Raw genomic sequence first — 24,790 nt, 5'->3', positions numbered from 1 at the left:
ATTTTGGACAATGAGCATGTACTATTTTTATTGACATAAAAATATAAAGCATTATTTAATACAATGTTTTTGGAAGCTAAATTAATATAATACTTATTTAAAAATTTCATTTAGTTATTTTTATCTACTTGAAAGGCAGAAGGAGAGACTGGGAGAGAGAGGAAAATCTCCTGTCTACTGGTTCACTTACCAAATATCTGTGACAGCCAGGGCTGGACCAGTCTGAAGCCAGGAGCTAGGAACTCAGTCCAGGTCTCCCTCCTGTGTGCAGGGTCAGACGGACCTGGCTTCGGATCTCAGCCCTGCCACTTACGCGTTGTGTGACTTCAGACGAGGAAGGCTGGGGACATTAGATTTACCACGTGGGGTGTGGGTGAGAATTAAATGAGACAAGGCTTGGGAGGCATGCACCTCAGTGCTCAGCAGATCTCACATTCTGGTCTTCTGAATGTAAGATCTGTATGGTGACATGATTTGTGTGAGTGGCTGGAAGTGAGCCTCATCAGCCACTGTCCCCTGGAGACCCCGGGCAGCTGACTGGGGTTGTGGTAAGGCGCTCCTGGCAGTCAAGGCAACCTGGACCTGCAGGGAGGTGGACAGGTCACCTAGCACGCCATAACCATAATAGGCTCTGGGTTCAAATTCTGACATTGTCCCTTAATTGTTCTGTGATCGTGGGCGAATTTCATAGCTGTTCCTAGCTTCTGTTTCCCCATCTGTTAATTCAGACAAAGCCTTGTTGAGAGAATACCCTGGAGACATTTTTTTCTATACATTTTAGCAAGTGTTGACACATGGATACACTTGTGTAACCAGCACAAGGTATGGAGAATTTCCGTCACCTCCCAGGTTCCCAGGTGCCTTTTCCCCCAGTCAATCCCGCCCTGCACTCTGGCCCCAGGCAGCTGCTGCTGATCTGCCTTCTACTATAGTCGTCTCTTTCCAAGGTTGAAATGAATGCAATTGTACAGCGCATGTTCTTTTGTGCCTGGCTCTGCCTCTCAGCGCAGCATGAAGTGTCCACTGAGATTTACCCAGGTTGTTGCACGGATCAAGGCTCCATTCTCATTTTTGTTGAAAACCATTGTGTAATTGATACAATTTGTTTAGCCATTTACCTGCTAATGGGCATTTAGGCTGTTTTCAGTTTTTAGCTATTATTATGTATAAGTTGCCATTGTTCAAGTGCAAATATTTGTGGGGATGTATTTTTCATCTCACTTGGGGGAATTATCCAGAAGTTGAATTGCCCAATCATGTGGTAAGAACAAGTTTAATTATTAAAAAGTTTATTTATTATTTGAAAGACAGAGAGGAAGAAGAGAGAGAGGGAGGGAGGGAGGGAGGAAGAGAGAGAGAGAGAGAGAGAGAGAGAGAGAGAGAGAGATCTTTCATCCTCTGGTTCATTCCCCCAGTGCCCACAACAGCTAGAGTGGTCAAGTCAAAGCCAGCAGCCTTGGAACTCTAGCCAGGTCCCCTGTGTGGATAGTGTGATCTGAAGTACTCGAGCCATCATCTGCTGACTCCCAGGATGTACGTTAGCAGGAAGCAGGATTAGAAGTGGAGGAGGGGAGCTTTTCCGCGCTACCCGGCGAGGGGTCCATACAGTGTTGTTTTTGATTCCTGGCGTAACTTAAGGGGAAGCTGTCACAATGTCCGGAGCCCTTGATGTCCTGCAAATGAAGGAGGAGGACATCCTCAAGTTCCTTGCAGCAGGAACCCACCTAGGTGGCACCAACCTTGACTTCCAGATGGAACAGTACATCCACGAAAGGAAAAATGATGGCATCTGCACCATCAATCTGAAGAGGACCTGGGAGAAGCTTCTGTAGGTGGCTCATGCTATTGTGGCCATTGAAAACCCTGCTGATGTCAGTGTGATGTCCTCCAGGAACACTGGCCAGAGGGCTGTGCTGAAGTTTGCTGCTGCCACTGGAGCTACTCCCATGGCTGGCCGCTTCACACCTGGAACCTTCACTAACCAGATCCAGGCAGCCTTCCGGGAACCACGGCTTCTGGTGGTTACTGATCCTCGGGCTGACCACCAGCCTCTCACGGAGGCCTCTTACGTGAACCTGCCTACCATTGTTCTGTGTAACACAGACTCTCCTCTGCGCTACGTGGACATTGCCATCCCGTGCAACAACAAGGGAGCCCACTCAGTGGGTCTGATGTGGTGGATGCTGGCCCGGGAGGTTCTGCGCATGCGTGGTACCATCTCCCGTGAACACCCCTGGGAGGTCATGCCTGATCTCTACTTCTACAGAGATCCTGAAGAGATTGAAAAAGAAGAGCAGACCGCCGCTGAAAAAGCTGTGACCAAGGAGGAGTTTCAGGGTGAATGGACAGCCCCAGCGCCTGAGTTCACTGTTACCCAGCCTGAGGTTGCTGACTGGCCCGAAGGCGTGCAGGTGCCCTCTGTGCCTATTCGGCAGTTCCCCACTGAGGACTGGTCTGCACGCCCACTGCTCAGGCCACCGAATGGGTGGGAACAACCACCCAGTGGTCTTAAGCTGCTTGTCATGGAAATGAGGTTGACGGAAAATAAACACCAGTTTCTACAGGAAAAAAAAAAGTGGAGGAGGGGCTGCATATTGAGACTTTCATTTATTTTTTATTTAAGATTTATTTATTTATTTGAAAGGCAGAGTTATAGAGAGGCAGAGGCAGAGAGAGAGAGGTCTTCTATTTGCTGGTTCACTCTGTAAATGGCCACAATGGCAGTGCTGTGCCGATCCGAAGCCAGGAGACAGGAGCTTCTTCCGGGTCTTCCACGTGGGTGCAGGGGCCCAAGGACTTGTTCCATCTTCCACTGCTTTCCCAGGCCATAGCAGAGAGCTGGGTTGGAAGTGGAGCAGCCGGGACTCAAACAGGCGCCCATATGGGATGCCGGTACTGCAGGCAGCGCTTTACCCGCTATGTCACAGTGCCATCCCCTAATTCATTTTTTTCTGAAAAGGAGTGCCGTTCACTCCCCAAAATGCTTGCAATAGACAGGCTGGGTCAGGCTGAAATTAGGAGTCAGGAATTGAACCTGTGTCTCCCATGGGGGTGGCAGGACCCTAAGTGCTTGGACCATCACCAGCTGTCTTCCAGAGTGTGTATTAGCTGCACCAGAACTTGAACCCTGGCATTCTGATACATGATGCAGGCATCCTAAGCAGTGTCTTAACCACTGTGCCAAATGTACACTCTAATATATTTTAAAAGAATATATAGAGGCCGGCGCCGTGGCTTGCTTGGCTAATCCTCCGCCTGTGGCACCAACATCCCATATGGGTGCTGGATTCTAGTCCTGGTTGCTCCTCTTCCAGTCCAACTCTCTGCTGTGGCCTGGGAATGCAGTGGAGGATGGCCCAAGTGCTTGGGCCCTGCACCTGCATGGGAGACCAGGAGGAAGGACCTGGCTCCTGGCTTCAGATCGGCGTAGCTCCAGCCATTTAGGGGGTGAACCAACGGAAGGAAGACCTTTCTCTCTGTCTCTCTCTCTCTCTCTCACTAACTCTATCTGTCAAAAAAAAAGAATACATGCATCCATACATACATTTATATTTATATAGTATTTGAGCAATTCTACTTTTGTAGAAATGAAAAGTACCAGGGCTGGCACTGTGGCATAGCAGGAAAAGCCACTGCCTGCAGTGCCGGCATCCTATATGGGTGCCGGTTCGAGTCCCAGCTGCTCCACTTCCAGTCTGGTTCTCTGCTATGGCCTGGGATAGCAGTGGAAGATGCCCAAGTCCTTGGGCCCCTGCACCCATGTGGGAGGCCCAGAAGAAGCTCCTGGCTCCTGGCACTAAACCAGGGGCTATTGTGGGCCTGTCGAGAAGAATGAGTTAGTTCTCCACCAGATGGCTTTGAGGTCGTTTGACCAGGTTGAAGGAGAAATGCAAAACGACAGGAAGGATATAAAATTATCTCAATTTTGTAACACACGCGATAAGCAAAGTCTCCCTTTTTCTTCTTTTCCGTCAGTAGAGGATTATATAAACCAAGGATGAGCACACCAGGCTGTGAGGGGGAATTTCTTGAGGGCTGGGGCAGGATGGAGAGCGGGTGCCCAGTGTGGGGGAGGGAAGTGTATTTATTTGGGTAGAATCGTGTGTGAAAAGAAAAATCCCCACCACTCTGGAACACAGGTGGGGAATGCCTGGTCCGGCCCTGCCAAGGTGCCCGCAGGCGGGACTCAAAATGCAGTGAATCTACAGCAGGTGAATTTGATTGATTGATTGATTGATTTGAAAGGCAGAGTTACACAGAGAAAGAAGGAGAGACAGAGAGACAGAGAGAGAGGTCTTCCATCTGCTCATTCACTCTGCAATTGGCCCCAATGGCCGGAGCTGTGCTGATCTGAAGCCAGGAACCAGGAGCTTCTTCCGGGTCTCCCATGTGGGTGTAGGGGTCTAAGGTCCTGGGCCATCCTCTACTGCTTTCCCAGGCCATAGCAGAGAGCTGGATCAGAAGTGGGGCAGCCGAATCTCGAACCAGCACCCATATGGGATGCCGGCACTGCAGGCGGCAGCTTACCTGCTATGGCACAGCGCCGGCCCCTAGAATGAGAGTTAAGTGAAATATAGACAAATTCCCTAGGCAATAGTTGACACTTGGTAGGTGGTCAGCAAATAGAAACCCGTGGGAAGTTGGGTCGTATTCCTGCGTGTTGATGTTTTGCTCCTCAGAAAAGGAGATGGAATCCAGGAAGAGTGTACTTTGGGGTTCGTCCATAAAAATGGGTTTGACTCTTGGCATTTTTGAAACCACCTAGTAGACTCTCAACATTTTGTAGGCTTTCTTTTTGTGGAGGAATGTGACCCACGGGTGATAAAGTCAGGGGAACGTGGGTATTTGGCAGGGTTGACTGACGGGGCGCCGGGGGGGTGGGACGGAAGGTGAGTGAGGAGGAGCCTCCTCCCTCTGTTTGACGATGCCACCCCTTGTGAGCGGGCAGGGTGTCCCCTCCCCTAGAGCTTGGGCAGCCCGTGCCACCTTCTCTTTACCCCTGCCCTCCTCCGTCTCCCCCCAGGACCACGTGTATGAGCTTCTCAACACCATTGATGCCTGCCAGTGCCATTTTGACATTGTAAGATCCTTTACCATTTTCTTCTGCCGTGGAATCAAGGAAGGGGCCAGGTCTGGGCTGGGTCCGGGTCAGGTCGGGTGGGGTGAGACTAGTTGTTGCTTCAAGGCTATAGTGTTTTTTTTTTTTTTTTTTAAATAAAAACCACTGAGATTACAATGAATTTACATGTCAAGCAGAGCAGCAGTGCAATTAATACAAAAATTATACAAAACTCTTATTCCCCGCCCCCCAAATGTTACCTTATTTCTTTGCCTTTTTGTATGTGGAGCTTCTTTTTCTTTTTTTAAAGATTTATTTATTTATTTATTTGAAAGGCAGAGTAGCAGAGTTATACAGAGAGAGAAGGAGAGGCGGAGAGAGAGGGGTCTTCCATCCGATGGTTCACTCCCCACTTGGCCACAACGGCCAGAGCTGAGCTGATCCGAAGCCAGGAGCCAGGAGCTTCTTCCACATGAGTGCAGAGACCCAAGGACTTGGGCCATCTTCTACTGTTTTTCCAGGCCATAGCAGAGAGCTGGATCGGAAGTGGAGCAGCTGGGACTTGAACCGGTGCCCATATTGGAAGCTGACGCTGCGGGCAGCGGCTTTACCTGCTATGCCACAGTGCTGGTCCCTGTTGAGCTGCTTCTTCTTCTTCTTTTTTTTTTTTTTTGACAGGCAGAGTGGACAGTGAGAGAGAAAGAGAAAGAGAGGTCTTCCTTTACCGTTGGTTCACCCTCCAATGGCCGCCGCGGCCAGCGCACTGCGGCCGGTGCACCGTGCTGATCTGAAGCCAGGAGCCAGGTGCTTCTCTTGGTCTCCCATGGGGTGCAGGGCCCAAGCACTTGGGCCATCCTCCACTGCACTCCAGGGCAATAGCAGAGAGCTGGCCTGGAAGAGGGGCAACTGGGACAGAATCCGGTGCCCCGACCGGGACTAGAACCCAGTGTGCCGGCACCACAGGTGGAGGATTAGCCTATTGAGCCGCGGCACCGGCCTTGAGCTTCTTTTTTTAGCCTTGGACTTTTGTTCCAGTTTTCCTCCACATTTTCTGTCCCATCAGTTCCTACTTTTAAACGAGGTCTATTCCGAGTCTCTTTGGAGTGGCTGGGGAGACAGGGAGCCGCCCGGGGCTGGCCGCTGTCCCTGCTGTCCTGTGTGTTTCCCTTGTAGACTGTCAACTTTGACTTCACCCGGAGCTACCTGGACTTGATCGTCACGTACGCCTCAGTTATTTTGCTTCTGTCACGGATTGAGGACCGACGGCTGCTCATCGGCATGTACAACTGTGCTCACGAGATGCTGCATGGGCACGGGTGAGTTAAAGGGTTGTGTTCTCCGGAGGCTGTCATGCACCTGCTCTGAGGTAGGGGGTGGACACCAAGGAGGTAGAGCTGTGACTTCCCAGGTGACAGCCTGGAAGCTGCGTGATGAGCCAGCATGGCCAGGTACACCTTGATGGGTAGAGAATTTTGGAATCGCTCCTAGTGGATTACCCATCTGTTTTATTTCTGATCTGTTTTTTTAATCCTGTACTGGCTTCCATTTTGCTTTTCAGGTTATTGCAAAAGGCAAGTAACTTCTTTTTGGTATTTGTAGGGATAGTATGAGTGAGGTAAAGCCATTAGAAGCAAGTTATAATGTGAGCCAGGAGCTTATTTTGATCCCCCCACGTGGGTGCAGGGGGAGGACTTGGGCCATCTTTTACTGCTTTCCCAGGCCATAGCAGAGAGCTGGATTGGAAGTGGAGCAGCCGGGATTCGAACTGGCACCCATATGGGATGCCGGCACTGAAGGTGGCAGCTTTACCTGCTACGCCACAGTGCCGGCCCCCCTCTCAGATATTTCACTTGTGGATCATACAAAATGGTCAAACTAAAAACTAGTCTGCTGTAGAGTTAGTGAATTCGAGTGCTGCCTGTGGTCGCCTTGGCAGGGCCGGATTGAATGATTTTGCGGGCCTCACCCTGCCATGAGCCACACGTTCCCCGCCTCCAGCTTAAGGGCTGAGGGACTAAAGATCAGAGGGATCCGATTGGGCTGTGGTGCGTCGTTCTGTGTGGGAAATGCCTTCCCCATGCGTGTGTACAGGGGCACCACCGCGGGTTCCTCACCCATGAGAGTTGAATATTTACATTTGGGCTGTACAGAGATTTGGGTCCAGCCATGTTACCAGGTCTCCAGGTAGGCGGCACAAGCTTACAGAGTTCCTGGCATGTGTCCAACCCTAGTCTGGGAGCTTTTGAGAGAGAAAGTTTCATGGACCTGCCCCAGATGGTGTGGTTCTGTCTCACTGTAGCTTAGTTCACCTGATGCTGGGGGGGGGGGGGTCCTGCCTCTGGGAGTCACAGCTTAGTGTGTTGCGAGGTGATGGGGAGTACCAGCCTGAACCCCCATCTTTGTCCTATTTGCTGTCATAGAATCATCTCCTCAGTGCTTCAGGCAGGGCCCCAACTCCTCTTTCCTCTGCTTCCTTCTAGGGACCCCAGTTTTGCTCGCCTGGGTCAGATGGTCTTGGAGTATGACCATCCTCTGAAGAAGCTGACGGAAGAGTTTGGGCCTCACACAAAGGCAGGTTCCCAGAGAGAGTAGGGAGTCGCTCCAGCAGCGATCCACTGTGCCCAGGGTTGACAGCCTTTGCTTCTCCCCGCAGGCTGTGAGCGGAGCCCTTCTCTCTTTGCACTACCTCTTTGCCCGGAGGAACCAAGGGGCAGAGCAGTGGCGCAATGCCCAGCTCCTGAGTGTCATCAGCATTCCCCCGGCCATGATTAACCCTGCTAACTCCGACACAGTGAGTTCCCTCTCCCTTCGCTCAGCCAGGCAGTGTCTCCGGAGGGCGATTCTTTCAGAAAATGTCACCCCTAAGAATGCGTTAGCTCTCTTCTAGGGTGTGCAAAATCTAAGTCAGTCACTTCTTGTAGCTAAAAACCACGGTGGTGTTGGAGCTTTTGTTTGGATCAGGATTGGTAGTGTGCCTGCTCACAGAAGGAATCCAGTAGACATAGAAGAATGAATGGATGGATGAAACCAAATCATCAGGCATCAGTTAGCCCTGTAGGAATTTGAGTGTAAGGAGTAAATTCATCAAAAAAATGTTTTTTTGTTCAAGTACTGTTGGCCCCAAGTCTTCCCCTCAAAAAAACTTAGAGTCTAAGCCTGGAGGTTTCCCCTGTTGACTTATCAAAGTGCCATAATCAATTCAGCAAAATAAAAGTTGGTTTCGCCACTCAGATTCTAGGCTGCCTTTTCCTCTGTAGGGGAAGACTGGGTTACATAATTGCGCGGTCGCCTCTTCTTACAGATGGCCTGTGAGTATCTGTCCATGGAAGTGATGGAGCGCTGGATTATAAGTAAGCCCTGTGGGGTCGGGCGGGGGAGGAGGTAGGGGCGGGTTGTGCAGGGGGCAAGTTCTAAAAGTCTTCTTCTGCATGGTTTTACCTCCCTACAGTTGGCTTTCTTCTCTGCCATGGGTGCCTCAACTCCAACAGCGAGTGCCAGAAGCTCTGGAAGCTGTGTCTGCAGGGCTCCCTGTACGTCACCCTCATCCGGGATGACGTGCTGCAGGTGCACAAGGTCACCGAGGACCTGTTTAGCAGTTTGAAAGGGTGAGAGAAACCTGTCTCCTTGGTGCAGTAGGTCAGTCTCAGAAGCCCAAGGTCCTGGTTTCCTTTCGGGATTATTTTTAGCTCCTTCCTGCACCCCTTCTCACTTTCCACGTGTGTTTCCTGGGCACAGGTGGTAAGGATCAATTTCTAACTAGCGAAGAAATATTTATTACATCTCCACCACTTGCTAGGTGCTTCGCTGGGTTTTAGGGATACAATAATTAATAAGATAGCACCAAAGTTAAGAGAGTGGACTCTGTCTGGGTATGAATTCAAGCCCTACCACTTACTAGCTGTGTGACCTTGGGCAAGTTACACAACCTCTCCATGCCATTTCCTCAGTTTCCCCATCTGTGAAATGTGGGTAACGGCAGTGACCTGCCAATGAACCCACCTCAGAGGAACAAGACAGCTGCTGTGTGCAAAGCATGCAGGAGAATGCTGGGCACATTGTGCAATGCGCTTGTAAAATAACAAAGAGCCTGTTGTCAAGGATTCACAGAGTGGTGGGAAGTAGACCGACTGTTGTGATGTGGGATGGGACTGTGATGAGTAAGCACAAAGGGTTAGGCAGCACTGAGAAGGATGCACACACTGGCCTTGCTTTGTCCAGGAAAACCTGGAGGCAGGTGTGTGTGTGTGTGTGTGTTGGGTGGACACGCAGAGGAGCTGCTTAAGGCAGAGAAAGACATTTTCTGCTGATTTTGGAGGTAGGAGGGGATGTAACAAGCTCAGGGGAGTTCAAATAGTTCAGGGCGAGGGCAGCTGGGCTGCAGAGGTGGCGATGGTAAGAGACAGATCTGGAGAGTTAACCAGGCCTTGTAGCCTTGGCCACGGAGTCTGACTCGGTCCCCTGAGGGAGTTCAACAGGGGCGTGAAATGACCAGATTTGCATATTTTAGCAAAGACCCCTTTGATTGCAGAGAAGAAAAGAGGTTAGAGGTGCAAAGCTAGGCACAGGGATTAACTCAGTAAATTCGGAGGAACCGGAAGTGTTCTCGAACACATGGACAACAATTGGTCCCGGGAAAGGCTGTGAATTGAGATTGGAACAGGTGGATTCCACGTGTCTGTGGGACTCTGAAGTAATGAGCAGCTGTGTGCTAGGCTGGAGCTTAGGAGTGAGGTCTGCAGTCATGAGGATTCGGAATGGCACTCAAAGCCATGAGAGTAGGCGAGGTTGCTGAAGAAGGCGCAGGGAGGTGGAAACAATGGGGCACACCTCTGGGTGCCCTGGGACTTAAGGACCGGGCAGAGGCAGAAAAATCAGTGAGGGATGATGAGAAGAAGAGAAAAAACAGAAGCCGAGGGAAGACAGCCTTCCAAGAAGGAAGGACTGGTTATCTCTGTTACAGGATGCTGTGAGAGCAAGTGAAATGGAGAGTGAAAAACACTCACAGGGCAGGCATTCGGCTCAGTGCCTGGACGTCTGTACCGTGCATCAGAACGTCTGCTCTGAGCAATGACGGCTCTGCTTCCCATCCGGCTTCCTGCAAGTGCGCACCCTGGGAGGCAGCAGATGGTGGCTCAAGTGCTTGGGTCCTTGCCACCCACGGGGGAGATCCTGGCGTTGGTTCGGCTCAGCCCCGGTGGTTGCGGCATCTGGGGAGTGAATCATTGGAGGGAAGATCTCTCTCCATCTGTCTCTGACTCTAAAATAAAATGAAAGTAAGTAAGTAAACAAAAAGATAGGCGCTCATTGGACTTGGCTGTGAAGATATCTCAGCGCCCTTCCTGTGAACACCTTCAGCTGGGTGGTGAGGTTGAAAGCTGGGTTTCAGTGAGTCGACGAGCAGATAGGAGATGAGGGATTTAATAAAGAATCTTTTTAAAAAGATTTATTTATTTATTTGAGAGGTAGAGTTACAGACAGTGAGAGGGAGAGACAGAGAGAGAGGTCTTCCTTCCATTGGTTCACTCCCCAGATGGCCACAATGTCCGGAGCTGCGCCGATCTGAAGCCAGGAGCCGGGAGGTTCTTTCAGGTCTCCCACATGGGTTCAGGGGCCCAAGGACTTGGGCCATCTTCTACTGCTTTCCCAGGCAACAGCAGAGAGCTGGACTGGAAGAGGAGCAGCCGGGACTAGAACCGGCGCCCATATGGGATGCCGGTGCCGCAGGCAGAGGATTAACCTATGCACCACGGTGCTGGCCCCTTAATAAAGAATCTTTTAAGTTTCACAGTGAAGGGTAGGATAGAGAGAGCTACAAGGAGCAGGAGTTTTACAATGAAGGGTGAGGTCAAAATACCTGTATTTTTTTTTTCTTTCTGGTTGCAAATATAAAATCCAGAACTGTGAAAAATTTAAAGTGGAGTTTGGCTGTAATCTCACTTCCCAGAAGAGTCTGATGTGCATTCCCCAGATGTCTGTCTGGATGTGTATACTTATAAAGAGACTCATGTATTTTCAAGTCCTTTAAAAAGTGATGGATCCATGCCTTATATTATATTGTAGTTTTTCTTAAAAAATTTTTTCACTTACTGTATTCTGTATATCTTTGATTTTCACTTTATAGAGACTGAATTTATTCTTTTTAAAAAAGGATTTGTCAATTTGTTTAAAAGACAGAGTGATATTCACTGGTTCACACCCTAAATAGCCACAAGGTCTGGGCCAAGCTGAAGCCAGGAGCCAGGAGCTCCGGCCTGGTCTTCCATGCGGGTGGCAGGGGCCCAGGCACATTGTTGGCAGTCATCTGCTGTCTTCCCAGTGCATTATCAGGGAACTGGATCGGGGCAGAGCTGCCAGGATTTGCATGGGGGCTTAGAGAAGGGATGCCAGCGTCACACGGGGAGGCTTCACCTGCTGTGCCACAGCGCCAGCACCATTTTGTCCTTTTTAATAGTTGAGTAACCTTCTGTTAGGTGGTCATAGTACAATTCATTTACCCAGCCCATTATGGGTGGACATCAGAACTGTTTCCTTTAAAAAAATCATTGCAAAATGTTATAATGACATCCTTAGACGTATGTTTTAGTGAAACTATGTGAATGTTGTTTTTTTTTTTTTTTAAGATTTATTTATTTGAAAGGCAGAGTTCTAGAGAGGCAGAGAGAGAGAGAGAGAGAGAGAGAGAGAGAGGTCTTCCATCCACTGACTCACTCCCCAGATGGCTGCAACGGCCAGAGCTGCACCGATCCGAAGCCAGGAGCCAGATGCTTCTTCTGGGTCTCCCACCTGGGTGCAGAGGCCCAAGGACTTGGGCCATCTTCTACTGCTCTCCCAGGCCATTAGCAGAAAGTTGTATCAGAAGTAGAGCAGCCAAGAGCCCATATGGGATCCCAGCACCGCAGGCCGGGACTTTAAGCCTCCGACATGTGGTACCTGTCTTTCTTTGCCTGGCTGATTTCACTTGCTGTAATGACGTCTAGCTCCACACAGGTGGTCGGTCACACATGACAGAGTGTCATCCTTTTCATGGCTGAGTAGTATTCCAACTCCCACTGGCTTTGATTGTGCCACGTGCACTTAAAGGCGTGGCTAGAAGAGGGAAAGGAGCAGTTCTGTAGTCCCACTGATGTGGCGGCAGAGCTGACCCGGGCTGAGCGAAGACAGCTGCAAGGAATACGGGGGCAAAGAGCCTGCAGGAATGCGGGGCTTCCAGCTCGAATCTCTAGGAAACCGCAGGAGACGTGGTTGGGAGAGTTGTGAAGAGTCTGACAAGTGAAAATGCTGCTTGATTCGCTGATTCACGGGTTCACGCTGACCCTAGGGAGAGCAGTTTGGTGTTGAAGGCCTTGTGGGATTTAAAAACCTGAGAGAGAGCAGAGCAGATAAAAAGAAAAACAGTACAAGTGTCTCTGTGGGGAAACTTGGTGGAAGAACAGCCGAAGTCCGGTGGGTTGTCCGGGCCCAGCAAGGATGTTTTTTAAAATCAGGGAGACTCTGAGCCTATTTATGTGTGCCCGTGCCCGGGGGGCGGGGGAGGTTGAAGCCACCAAGAGACAAGCGACAAAGTGAAGCGGGTGGGAATGGTAGAGACGGAGCCCCACTTGTGAGCAGGGCCTGAGCGACCACCAGTGTCCAGCTTTCCTCACCTCTGCCCTCCCGCCCCCGCAACCTGGAAAGGGGAGGAGGAAGGCGCAGCCTCCAATCTGTCAGGAGCACCGCCCCCCCCCCCCCCCCCCATCTTGCCAAGTCTTTCCCTTCCCTGGGTTTTGCTTTCTCATCGGGAACGATCTCTGCACTCCAGTGTCTTGGATTATTAACAGGCCAGGGTGGGCAGTCAGGGTTTGGGAAGACCCCCCCTGGTGAGGGCTGCCCGGACTCCCGGAGAGCTGGGCAGGTGGGCCAGGCCTCCCAGGCCAGCGGGACGGCCAACCTTGCTGTGTGTGTATCCATGCTCAGGTACGGCAAGCGAGTGGCAGACATCAAGGAGAGCAAGGAGCACGCGATTGCTAACAGGTAAGGGTGGGCGAGGGGCTCTCCGGGAGGGCCTGGCATCTTCCCCCGACTTCTGTTCTCACCCATGCCACCCTGAGGTTCTGCATGGCCTTGTTGCAGTCTTCAACCCAAGAACCGGCTGCTGCCCCACAGATCCGGTGCTTTCAAACCAACCCCAGCCTTAGCGCTGGTGCCTGCTCACTTCTGCCTCCCTCCGTGCCACCCTTGAAGGATTTTGAAGGGCGGGAGCGCCGTGGGTCTCTAGTTTCCCCTTTTCTTCCCAGTGGCCAGTTTCACAGTCAGCGGCGCCAGTTCCTGCGGATGGCGGTGAAGGAGCTGCAGGCTGTGTTAAGCGATGAGCCAGGACTACTGGGTCCCAAGGCAAGTCCCAGGACTACTGGGGGCGGGGGAGCGGTTGGTGACCAATGGGAGGACACTCGATGGGGGGCGGGGGGTGGCTTGGCGTTCCTGAGATCTTCCGTTTCTGAGCCTTTTGGGATTTATCTGTGTGTGACTATGGTGATTCCGCACCCCAAAACCTTGAAGCTCTTCCTTTTTGGCACCATTATAGTCCGTCTTGGATGATAGCTGTTTGGATTCTCTATCTGAGTGTGACCTAACTGGTGACAGAGCTTGCCTTTTAGTTAAACCACGTCACTAAATATATCTAGAAGGAATCAGACCTTGGACAGGGAGGGAGGAGGACTGACCGGAGCCAGTGCTGACATATGTGCGTGTCTGAGGGTTTCTTAAGGGGCACTGTGGTACCCATATGCATATTACAGTTGTTTGCTCTGTGCTTTGAAATCCATTTTTAAAGTTGAGAATTCCAACAGTCCCTTTTCTTGCCTTAGGCTCTTTTTGCTTTCATGGCCCTGTCCTTCATTCGTGATGAGGTCACCTGGCTGGTCCGCCACACGGACAATGTCACCAAGACAAAGACGCCGGAGGACTACGCTGACTCGTTAGTAGTTGCCACCACCGAGAGCCCTGTCCTTAAAGTGGGCTAGGAAAAGGGGCGCAGGGAAGCACTGAATGGGCTCGGGGGGCTTCGGGCTCTGTCCCGTTGTTGCAGTGGATTAGTTCTGAGAGGAGGAGCGTGGTGGGGACAAGAGGCGCGGAGTCACCACACAGACCCCGGGAGTCCGGTGAAAGCAGGCCAGAGGCAACCAGCCAGCAGACTCATTTATTTCGGTTGGCACAACAGCTTATATAGTCAAGACAGCCAATCAGGTCAAGGGGCGGTCTATGCCCTAACCAATCACAGCCTGTTGCCAGGCAGTATCTGGAGCCATCCAATCACAGCCTGTTGCCAGGCAGGCTCCGTTTGCCTTGTGGTTTGCACAACCATCCAATCACAGCCTGTTGCCAGGCAGGCTCCGTTGCCAGGTGGTATTCAGAGCCATTCCTGAGTAACTGATGCTGGCTTGCCAGCGGCCATCTTGGCATGGCCTTTTCATTCCACCACATCCCGTCATCTGCATGTGTGCCTTACCTCGTATCTCCCCTCCCGTACACCCTCTCTGTTCCCATCCTCAACTTTCTAGGAGCATCGCAGAGCTGCTTTTCTTGTTGGAGGAGCTGAGGGCTCTGGTCCGAAAGCACACCAAGGTGATACAGCAGTACCACCTGCAGTACCTGGCCAGGTTTGACGCCCTGCTGCTCAGTGACATCATTCAGGTATGACCAACCCTGGCTGAGTGTCCTGCTCTGTCAAAAGCCCATTTCTTCCCCTCCATGTTTGCTCAAATAAAAGACTAAAAATCTCAGCACTCTTTAAAAAAAAATCGCAAACAAAAACAAATTGGAGAGGGCTGAGGGAGAAAACAAGTGAGCTTCTGTCTGCTGGTTCCTCCCCCAGTTGCCCACGGAGCTGGGCCAAGGTTGGAGACAGGGCTGGGGAACATCACTGGGGTCTTGCACTGCAGGGCCTGAGCCCTCACCATGGCCCAGGGTCTGCAGTAGCAGGAGCCAGAGTTGGACGCCAGAGACAGGAACCAGATCCAGCTCCTCTGCCGTGGATGTGGGTTACTTAACTGGCCTCTTCATCAGGAGGGCAGATGGCTGCCTCAGCTCTGTTCCCTTCTCCTAATGAAACTACATAGCATTTAAGAGAGGAAAAATAAAGTGTAACTGGGTGTTGGCTTAGCTAGCCGGAACTACCCACCGTCTCTTGTTTGGCATTTTCTGTTTGGGGCACTTAGCAATTTTTTTAAAAAAGATTTATTTATTTACTTGAGAGCTGAGAGGCAGAGTTACAGAGAAGCAGAGGCAGAGAGAAGGAGAGAGAGAGAGAGAGAGTCTTCCATCCGCTGATTCACTTCCCATTGGCTGCAATGGCTGGAGCTGGGCAAATCTGAAGCCAGAAGGAGCCTAGAGCTTCTTCCAGGTCTCCCACTTGGGTGCAGGGGCCCAAGGACTTCTACTACTTTCCAAGCCATCAGTAGGGAGCTGGATTGGGAGTGGAGCAGCCAGGATTCGAACCGGTGCCCATGTGGGATGCTGGCGTCACAGGCGGATGCTTAACCTTCTGCGCCACAGCACTGGCCCCCACTTAGCAATTCTTTATGGCTCTTCATTCACCTGTTGTGCCTCATGGTGCTACTTTCTACCCTGCCTGAACCTATGCCCGCTTGAAGTGACGCCACCGCTGCCGCCCCTTTCAGAACCTGTCCGTGTGTCCCGAGGAGGAGTCCATCATCATGTCTTCCTTCGTCAGTACTCTGTCTTCTCTGAATCCCAAGCAAGGTAACTGAAGGCGGGGGAAGGCGCGGGGGATGTGTGCATTGGGGGTCAGCTTCTTCCTGGAACTACTGATCTTGGAGCCACCGAAGGGGACGAGATGACTTTGAAGAGGAGCCACCGATCCATGCAGTGGGGCGTTAGGTGCAGTTTCATTGTTTCCTTTTAAGCTTGTTCCTGGTTTTCTTGCAGTTGATAGCGGAGAAAAATTTGAATTTTCGGGATTGAGGCTGGACTGGTTCCGCCTACAGGTAATTGTCTGTTCCTGTTCATCTTCAGTTTTCTTCTGCACTGCAGTTCTTTCTCTTTATTTCCTAAGCTCTGCGTTAGGGAGCGAATCCACCTTGAGAACTGCTGATTGGCCCAAGTGCAGTCCAAGGCTAGGGGCACTGTCATTCACTTTTTTCCCTCTCTCTTTTTGCCAACTGTACCACAGGCGTACACCAGTGTGGCCAAGGCCCCCCTGCACCTGCATGAGAACCCCGACTTGGCCAAGGTGATGAACCTCATTGTCTTTCACTCCCGCATGCTGGACTCAGTGGAGAAAATGCTGGTGGAAACCTCGGATTTGTCCATTTTCTGGTGGGTCCCGGCTCCCAGCTCTTTATCAACTCCTCTGATCTCTTGCCTGGCCTCTGTGGAGGATGGGATTGCCCCTGGACAGATGGGAAAGTCTTGGGTTCTTTTTTGAAATCTTAAAGGCAGATGCTCAAACTCCGCAGCTTACTCGTGCCAGCTTCTCCCAGTAATCCTCAGTGCTAGGAATCCTCAGCTGATTCCCTTTTGTCTGGCATCCGTCCTCTTGAGGAACGTCTCCTGGGCTCTCTCTTCTCCAGGATAATTGGTCCATATGTCTCTTTCCAATATTGTCTCATCTTCACTGTTTTATTTGGAAAACTCTCTAGCTTTTTTCTTTTTTTAAGCTCTTGGGACACTGTGATTTTAAAAGAGCTCTTGGAAGTGGGCGTTTGGCACCACGGCTGAAGTCGCTGTTTGGGATGCCTGCAGTCTGCACTGGCATGCCTGGTTCCAGCCTCGGCTTGGCCCCCTGGTCCAGCTTCCCGCTAATGGGTACCCTGCTAATGAGGGGAGGCGGCAGAGGATGGCGCAAACATTTGGGTCCCTGTCATCGACATAGGAGACCTGGATTGAATGAGTTCCAGGCTTCTGGCTTCAGTCCTGGCTGTTGCGAGCATTTGGGGAGGGAATTAGTGAATGGAAGATCTCTCTCCATCTGTCTCTCTGCCCTTCACATAAAATGAAAACCAACAACCAAAAACCCAGAAGTGAACCAATCAACCAACCAACCAAACGAATGAAACTTCAGTGATGTCGTTGGGAGAATGGAGAACAATGAGGAGTGTTGTAGCATGGGGTCTTGGAGAACGGCCGTCTGCCGCTTGTCTGCCTGCGGCAGCGTTCGACATCTATTAGGTGACTGCTGCTGTGCACAGCTCTGCTCTTTGGAGGATCAAACGAACAAGAAGGCAACCTGTCGTCTTTGCTGTCGGCAGTCAGCACGCGTGGGGAGATGGGAGACCCTTCTGTTTGGAGAACGTCAGCGTGGCACTGGGAAACGTAAGGAAATGTGGAAAGAGAACTCGAAGTGGGCAGGGTGCAGGCTGGAGATCAGTCTCGTGGACCTTAGCCCAGGCTTTCCTGGACCCTTAGTGTCAGATGCTGGGAGGTGTGTGAACCAGCGGTACTGACCCAGGACTTCTAAACCGCAGGAAGAGGCAGAGGGGGAAAAAGCAAATTGTGTGTGGGGAAAGGGAGGTAGATGATTACTGAGCTGCCCTGGGGTTGTTGTAAAAGTCTGAAAGGGTTAGGTTTCTGGGTTCCTTACTACCTCAAGCATAGGGAATTTATTTATTTGAAAGTTAGAATTGAGAGAGAGAGAGAGAGAGAGAGAGAGAGAGAGAGAGATCTTCTGTCTGCTGGTTCACTCCCCAGATAGCTGCAACAGCCAGTGCAGGGTCAGGCTGAAGCATGGAGCCAGGAGCTTCTTCCAGTCTCCCACGTGGGTGCAGGGGCCCAAGGACTTGGGCCGTCTTCTACTGCTTTCCCAGGCCATAGCAGAGAGATGGATCGGAAGTGGAGCAGCCAGGACTTGAATTGGCTCACACATAGGATGCTGACATCACAGGCTTCAGCTTTACCTGCTATGCCACAACGCCGGCCCCCAGGGAAATTTTTTTTAATGTCAATCGTCTTTACTTATTTCCACTTTATTTGAAAGGTAGAGACAAAGAAAAAGAGACACAGAGAGATCTTCCATTCACTGGCTAACTCCCCAAATGCCTACAACAGCTGGGACTGGGCCAGGCAGAAGCCTGGAGCCCAGTCTGGGTCTCTTGGATGGGTAGTTGGGACCCCAGCGCTTGAGCCACCGTCTGCTACTTCCCAGGGTGTGCAGAAGGAAGAACACGGATCTGAAGCAGGGGAGCCAGGCCTCAAACCAGGCACTCGGATCCGGGGTGCTGCTGTCCCAAGCAGTCTTAGCTTCTGTGCCCCATGGGTAGAGGGCCCGATGAATTATTGCAAATATCTTTTGACAGGATGAGTGAACATTCTCCCTGCCTCCCTGGGACCAGTGCTCAAATTCTGGTCTCAGGCCTCCTTGCCCCTTCTCTGTAGCTTTCACCTGCGTACCTTTGAGAAGATGTTTGCCGTGACCCTGGAGGAGCCCACCATGCTGCGCTATGCCATCGCTTTTCCCCTGATTTGTGCCCATTTTGTCCACTGCACACATGAGATGTGCCCAGAGGAGGTGGGTACCCTGGACCCTAAGCCCTATCGTCGTCTCTGGTCATATCTCGTCCTTGCCCCCTCCTCCCCAAAACCCAGCTGCAAGGGTTGGCCTTGGTTCCAGGAAGGCCACAAGGATGGGTTTGTGATGCTGAGGCCCTGGTAGCTCGATCTGGTGTAGAATGAGTGCTCTCCCTCCCTCTGGGCCTTGGTCTCTTCTGCTGTAGCCAGGGGACAGACACAGTCTTGAGGCAGCTTCTGGTCGGTCCCTCTTTCCCGCAGTACCCCCACCTGAAGAACCACGGCCTTCACCACTGCAACTCCTTCCTGGAGGAGCTGGCCAAGCAGACCAGCAACTGTGTCCTGGAGATCTGCGCGGAGCAGCGGAACCTGAGCGAGCAGGTGGGCGCCGGCCGTCCTGTTCAGGTCTCCACTCTGCCGGCCCTCGGCGCCTCCCTTCTCTGCCTGCTTGGCTCGCTCTCAGATGCCAAGTTCTCCAGCTCTCAAGTGGGTCCAGGGCTGTTGTGTGCTGGAGCTTCTGGCAAGATTCTTTTCTTTGCATAGTCCCTTGTCTTTGGTCCCTGAGGGCCGGAGAGAGGTGTCTAAAAATACTCTTATTTGAACAGCTGCACGCCGACAGAATCTGCTCTCAGTTGAAGGGCTCTGGGAGAGGAGTTTATTTTCTTTCTTTCTTTTTTCTTAAAGATTTATTTATTTATTTGAAAGGCAGAGTTAGAGAGAGACAGAGGCAGAGAGAGGTCTCCTATCTGCTGGTTCACTCTGCAAATGGCTACAACGGCTGGAGCTGCACCCATTCGAAGCCAGGAGCTTCTTCCAGGTCTCCCTGGGGTGCAGGGGTCCAAGGACTTGGGCCATCTTCCACTGCTTTCCCAGGCCATAGCAGAGAGCTGGATGGGAAGTGGAGCAGCCGGGACTCGAACCAGCGCCCACATAGGATGCTGGCACTGCAGGCACCGGCTTTACCCGCTGCGCCACAGCGCCGGCCCCCAGGAGCTTATTTTCTGATTTACTACCCCTCCTGTCTTTGCCCGATGCGCGCACACTCAGGCCAGTGACCCCAGGTCAGCGGTGGCATCCATCTTTTTGTTCCTGTGCATCCTCGTCTGTGGCTGGCTGGGCGGCTCGGGCACCTCTTCCGGGCCTACACCGGGGGCTGCTTTCTCGTCTTTCTCTCCGGGTTTTCGCCTCTCCTCTCGAGACTGACTCATAGCACCTGGTCATGATGAAGTCAACCTAAATTTCAGACAGTTTGAAAACGAGGAACTTGCTTTGTTGTTGCACTGGAGTCGTTCCGACTTCCCAGGCTACCCACCCTTCCCGGGCTTGGGTCGGGCTTTGCAGCAACTTTGGGCAGGAGGGGAGTGGGGGCAGGGGAAGGATCTCCAGCTGCAGTTACATCATCACGTAACCCGGTCATTTTCTCACAGGTAAATGGGGATCAGAGACACGGTCTTTGCCTAGGCGTGGGGGGGCGGGATTGAACGAGTGGAGGACATTGACTATTTTGTAGGCAGCCCTCCGGATGTGTAGCTGTTGTATTAGTTGGTGCTTTAGGCCCTGTGCTGGGTTTTGGGTTAGAGACCCCCGAGTGAAGGAAACAACCCCTGCTCCTGGAAATGTCCCAGTTTAAGGGAAAACAGAGCATGCTCCATGTTTGAAAAAAACATAAGTGATTAATGCGAGGGAGATATGCAAATAAGTACAAGTGCAGGTGTTGCCATTACTCAGGGGGAATGACCAGCACGCAAGGGACACAGGCGGAAAGGCTGGCCCAGTGCTGCCTCAGGCCCGACCCCAACGCGATGAGTCTAACTGATCAGAACTTTCGCAACCCCGTGAGTGTTGGCACTCCAAAGGTAGCGCTCTGAGTGATTTGTGACGCTGCCGTTACTCACGGAGTTGGCTTTTCTGGAAGTGCTTTCAGAATCTACAACAGATGCTTTGCATAATCTCAGGCTCAGCTCATCTTTGTTCATCATCCTTGATGGACTTCCGTTTGCTTTTTTTTTCTGAAACAACCAACAGCCTGGACTTAAGGAATCATGACTGTAAAGTAATACCCCACCCTGTTTTCTCGTGTGGCTTTTGTGCCACCCCAAGAGTGATTCCAGCCGAGGGATTTCCACACAGGCTCCCCACGTGCTTGGCAGTGTGGGAGCAGAGGGCATGGGATCCCGGGCGCTGACCTGGCAGGGGACACCCGAACACGCGCTCGTCTCCGATGCTGTCTGGCTAACTGGGGTGTCACAGCGAAGAGGGGACATGCAGGACTGATGTCTGAACTCAGTAGCAGGAAATCTGATATTAAAAAAAGCCATGGCCGGTGCCGCGGCTCAATAGGCTAATCTTCCGCCTGTGGTGCTGGCACCCCGGGTTCTAGTCCCGGTCGGGGCGCCGGTTCTGTCCCAGTTGCTCCTCTTCCAGTCCAGTTCTCTGCTGTGGCCCGGGAAGGCAGTGGAGGATGGCCCAAGTGCTTGGGCCCTGCACCCGCATGGGAGACCAGGAGAGGCACTTGGCTCCTGGCTTCGGATCAGGATGGTGCGCTGGCTGCAGTGCGCCGGCCGTAGCGGCCATTGGGGAGTGAACCAACGGAAAAGGAAGACCTTTCTCTCTGTTTCTCTCTCTCACTGTCCACTCTGCCTTTCCAAAAAAAAAAAAAAAAAAAAAGCCATGAGAAGACAGGGCTGTGTCTCTGGGCGCTGCGGGGGTGTGGGGGACTGTCACCATGGGTAGGCTGTGGAGGAATGAGGCTGGTGCGATGGCTGTTCCATCTGGAAAAACAAACAAACAAACAAACAAACAAAAACCCACAAAAAACCCAGCCCTTCTCCAGGATGGAACACCCTAGAAAGCACAACGGAGTGTTGCTCTTACATGTGTTTGGAAAACGTTTATGTGGGGGCCAGTGCCATGGCTCACTTGGTTAATCCTCTGCCTGCGCCGCCAGCATCCCATATGAGCTCCGGTTCTAGACCCGGTTGCTCCTCTTCCAGTCCAGCTCTCTGCTGTGGCCCGGGAGGGCAGTGGAGGATGGCCCGAGTGCTTGGGCCCCTGCACTCTCCCCTGGGGAGACCAGGAGGAAGCACCTGGCTCCTGGCTTCAGATTGGCGCAGCACCAGCCGTAGCGGCCATTTGGGGAGTGAACCAACAGAAGGAAGACCTTTCTCTCTGTCTCTCTCTCACTGTCTATAACTCTACCTGTCAAATAAAAAAAAAAAATCTTAAAAAAAAGAAAACGTTTATGTGAAAGGCAGAGATGAGAGAGAGAGAAAAGAACTTTGTTTTAAATCTTCATCAAATGAGTCAATAGAAGTTGTATACTGCCGTAGTTGTAATGGTTTTGTGACCATTTACAAATTGACTTTACGTGAGTGAAGGTGAACATTTTTCATTTGCGTATTGTTTATAGCCCTTGTCTGCGTCGCTGCTGGCCTACAGTCTTTGCATTTGTTGAAGTCTTTATTTAGTGCAGCGTTTAGCCTTGGATTAGAATGTAAATTAAAAATGTCCTCTCAAAAAATAACAAATAAAATCGAAGTGGAAAGATGTATTTATCTGAAAGGCAGCGAGAGAGAGAGAGAGAGAGAGAGAAATGCCATCTGCTGGTTTACTCTCCCAACAGCCAGGAGCCAGGAAGTTGGTCCTGTGTCTCCCACTTGGGTGTTAGGGACCCAGGTACTGACTTCACCTGCTGCCTGTCGGGGCGCACCTAGCAGGAATGGGGAAATGGGAACATGGGGCAGCTGGGACTGAAACCCTGCCACTCTGGGGTCCCAGGTGGCAACCTCGCCGGGCACCAAGCACCCCCACCGGCGGAGCTGTTAGAGCTTCCCCTTTAACCAGGAAAGGCCTCCCAGGTGCCGGGGACCCCTGCAAGAGGCTGAGCCCATCCTGGGGTGGGTATTTTTGACGCTGGGCTAAAGAGAAAGGCAGAGCGATCAAGGACCGACGGTAATGGAGGGTCCTTTCGTAACTCTTGGACGGGCTGCTGGGCGGCTCCGGTGACACCCTCATCCCCCCACTCATGTGCGTCTGTCTCTGAAGCTTCTCCCCAAGCACTGTGCCACTACCATTAGCAAGGCCAAGAACAAGAAAACCATGAAGCAGAGGCAGACCCCCAGGAAAGGGGAGCCCGAGAGGGACAAGCCGGGCGCCGAGAGTCACCGAAAGAACCGCAGCATCGTCACCAAGTGAGACCTGGGCGCCGGGGGCCGAGGGAAGGTGAAGCAGCAAAGGACCATGGGAGTGGTGGTGCGGATGCTGGCTGTAGGAAAACACTGGCGGTAGACTTTTCTACCTTGCCTTTGAAGTCAGTGTGGGGTGGGGGGCACTGTTCCCGGTGGAGTACCCCTAGAAGATGTAAGGGGTTTGAGGGACCCCTCAACAGGCCTGACCCTTCTTTCCCAAACATTAGCAGGCAGGGCCAGACCTGTAACTGGGGCCATTCTGCTTTCCAGCATGGACAAGCTACACCTGACCTTGACGGAATTGGCACTGACCATGAACCACGTACACAGCTTCTCTGTCTTCGAACACACCATCTTCCCTGCTGAGTACCTCAGCAGCCACCTGGAGACCAGACTCAACAGGTATCGCTCTCTCCTTGCCCACGCTGGCGCAGAGTGGAGCCGGCGGAGCTGGCTCCCGCAGGAGGTGCTGGAGTGGTTGTCCTGGCCTGGGTCCCTTGTGTCCTTACCAAAAGCAAACAAAGAGAATCCAGACCCCTGCGGGTAGTTACGATGCGTGGCCAGAATTAACGTGTACTGGTTTAGTCCGGTGAGCAGGGTCTCGTGCTGACGTCCCAGCTCCGACCCTGGAGCAGATGATCTAATTTATCCTGCCCATAAGGTGAGGAATATGGTATTCACCTAACAGAATGACCTGCCATTGAGAACTGTGGAGAATTAGAGATAATAGTGAGTGTTACGACCCCGACATATAAGAGACCTTAGTAAAACAAGTTCCCTTCTCTACACTTTCTCCTCATTCCACTGCCCCCAGAAGTAGGAGGAACACCCCTTTGATTGACATCAGGCCTCAGAGTCAGAAATTAGGGGGTGGGTTGGAGAGGGAAGAATTATGAGAGATCGGCACTCGGAGCCCTGTGCTGGAATGTGTTTGTTCATGGAGCAAATACTCACTGAACACCTACCCTGTGTCAGGCGTGTTGATAAAGCAGCCTACGACACACACACAAACCCCGTCCCTACGAAGCCTCCCTCCTAGCGGGGGAGACAGAACAACAGAAGACAGAACTAGAAGACACAGTGGATGGTGGATTGGATGTGATAAACACTCAGCAGCAAAATCCAGCAGGGAGCTCGGGAGCCGGTGGGCGGTGCGGTGCAGGAGCTGGGGTGTCACGGGGTTAGGGAGGGTAGCTTGGGAGGGCTTGCTGGAGAAGGTGACACATACAGGCATGGAGCCCCAACGGGGCCGAGGGGCCAGGCACGTGGTGACCAGGGGGAGGAGCACTGTGGGGAGAGGACGTGCAAGGGCAGTAGACACGGCTGGGGTGTCCCCGTGGCAAAGCGAGCCTGGGGAAGGCCACAGGGTGGGGGCCAGAGAGACCGGGGGAGAGGCTTGCTGTGTAGGTGCTCGTGTGTCACAAGGAGGGCTTTGGCTTCCGTGGTGATGAGCTGCGGCGGCGTGGCAGGTGTGGAGCGCAGCTGTAACGCGAGTTGACTCAGATTTTCACTCTGCATTAGCAGAGGCCGGGCTGATGCCGGAGGCCGGTGAAGAGCCCGTGTCTGGGGTTGTGGGAGATGCAGATTTAGTTTTCAATGAGGTTACGGCTTGGGGGAAGTGACATTAGCAGGTTTCCATGCACTCGCTAGCTGCACGGATGGAGCGTCTCAGGACGTCTGGAAGGGGAGCGCTGCGTAGCTGCCTGAAAGCAAACCTTCGGAAGCGGGCAGAGGCCGCCGGCGCCCGGAGCACCCCGGCCAGCGTATCCTGGTTTTCTCCGAGGGTCTCTGCCGCTTGCTTCCCTGATACCATGCCCCCGTCTACGTCCGAAGACTGGCCTCGAGGCCTGGCTTGGTGAAAATGACTGCACAGATGGGACTTGCTCTCTGTCTGCCTGTCTGCAGTATGTCCCCGCGCGAGGCAGGGAGGGGCCTTTCCCGCTCCCCTCTCCCCTGCCACAAAGACTCCCTTCCCACCCCGGAACTTCCAAACATTAGTGGCCCGAGGAAGGAGCCCATGAAGTGTGACGTTTCTCGTCCCCTC

The 24,790-nt window shown here is 52.3% G+C and overlaps 1 protein-coding gene and 1 pseudogene across 1 annotated transcript in view; both read left to right on the top strand.

The window, feature by feature from the left end:
- NCKAP1L (NCK associated protein 1 like) overlaps positions 1-24,790 on the top strand; it is a 47,210-nt gene that overhangs the window by 4,792 nt on the left and 17,628 nt on the right. Inside the window, exons 4-20 of the mRNA XM_062202153.1 lie at positions 5,024-5,080; positions 6,233-6,375; positions 7,540-7,630; positions 7,713-7,850; positions 8,361-8,409; positions 8,508-8,664; positions 13,013-13,069; positions 13,333-13,429; positions 13,903-14,012; positions 14,596-14,728; positions 15,715-15,796; positions 15,983-16,041; positions 16,227-16,372; positions 18,428-18,560; positions 18,821-18,940; positions 22,604-22,749; positions 23,017-23,148. Of these exons, the coding sequence (XP_062058137.1) occupies positions 5,024-5,080; positions 6,233-6,375; positions 7,540-7,630; positions 7,713-7,850; positions 8,361-8,409; positions 8,508-8,664; positions 13,013-13,069; positions 13,333-13,429; positions 13,903-14,012; positions 14,596-14,728; positions 15,715-15,796; positions 15,983-16,041; positions 16,227-16,372; positions 18,428-18,560; positions 18,821-18,940; positions 22,604-22,749; positions 23,017-23,148 (1,850 nt within the window). The remainder of the gene's footprint in view (positions 1-5,023; positions 5,081-6,232; positions 6,376-7,539; positions 7,631-7,712; positions 7,851-8,360; positions 8,410-8,507; positions 8,665-13,012; positions 13,070-13,332; positions 13,430-13,902; positions 14,013-14,595; positions 14,729-15,714; positions 15,797-15,982; positions 16,042-16,226; positions 16,373-18,427; positions 18,561-18,820; positions 18,941-22,603; positions 22,750-23,016; positions 23,149-24,790) is intronic.
- Positions 1,632-2,544, top strand: LOC133767718 (small ribosomal subunit protein uS2-like; annotated as a pseudogene).

This window comes from Lepus europaeus, chromosome 10, assembly GCF_033115175.1.
Source record: "Lepus europaeus isolate LE1 chromosome 10, mLepTim1.pri, whole genome shotgun sequence".
NCBI lineage: Eukaryota > Metazoa > Chordata > Mammalia > Lagomorpha > Leporidae > Lepus > Lepus europaeus.
Note: the sequence above shows the minus strand (reverse complement) of the source record. Positions and strands in the feature narration are given on the sequence as shown.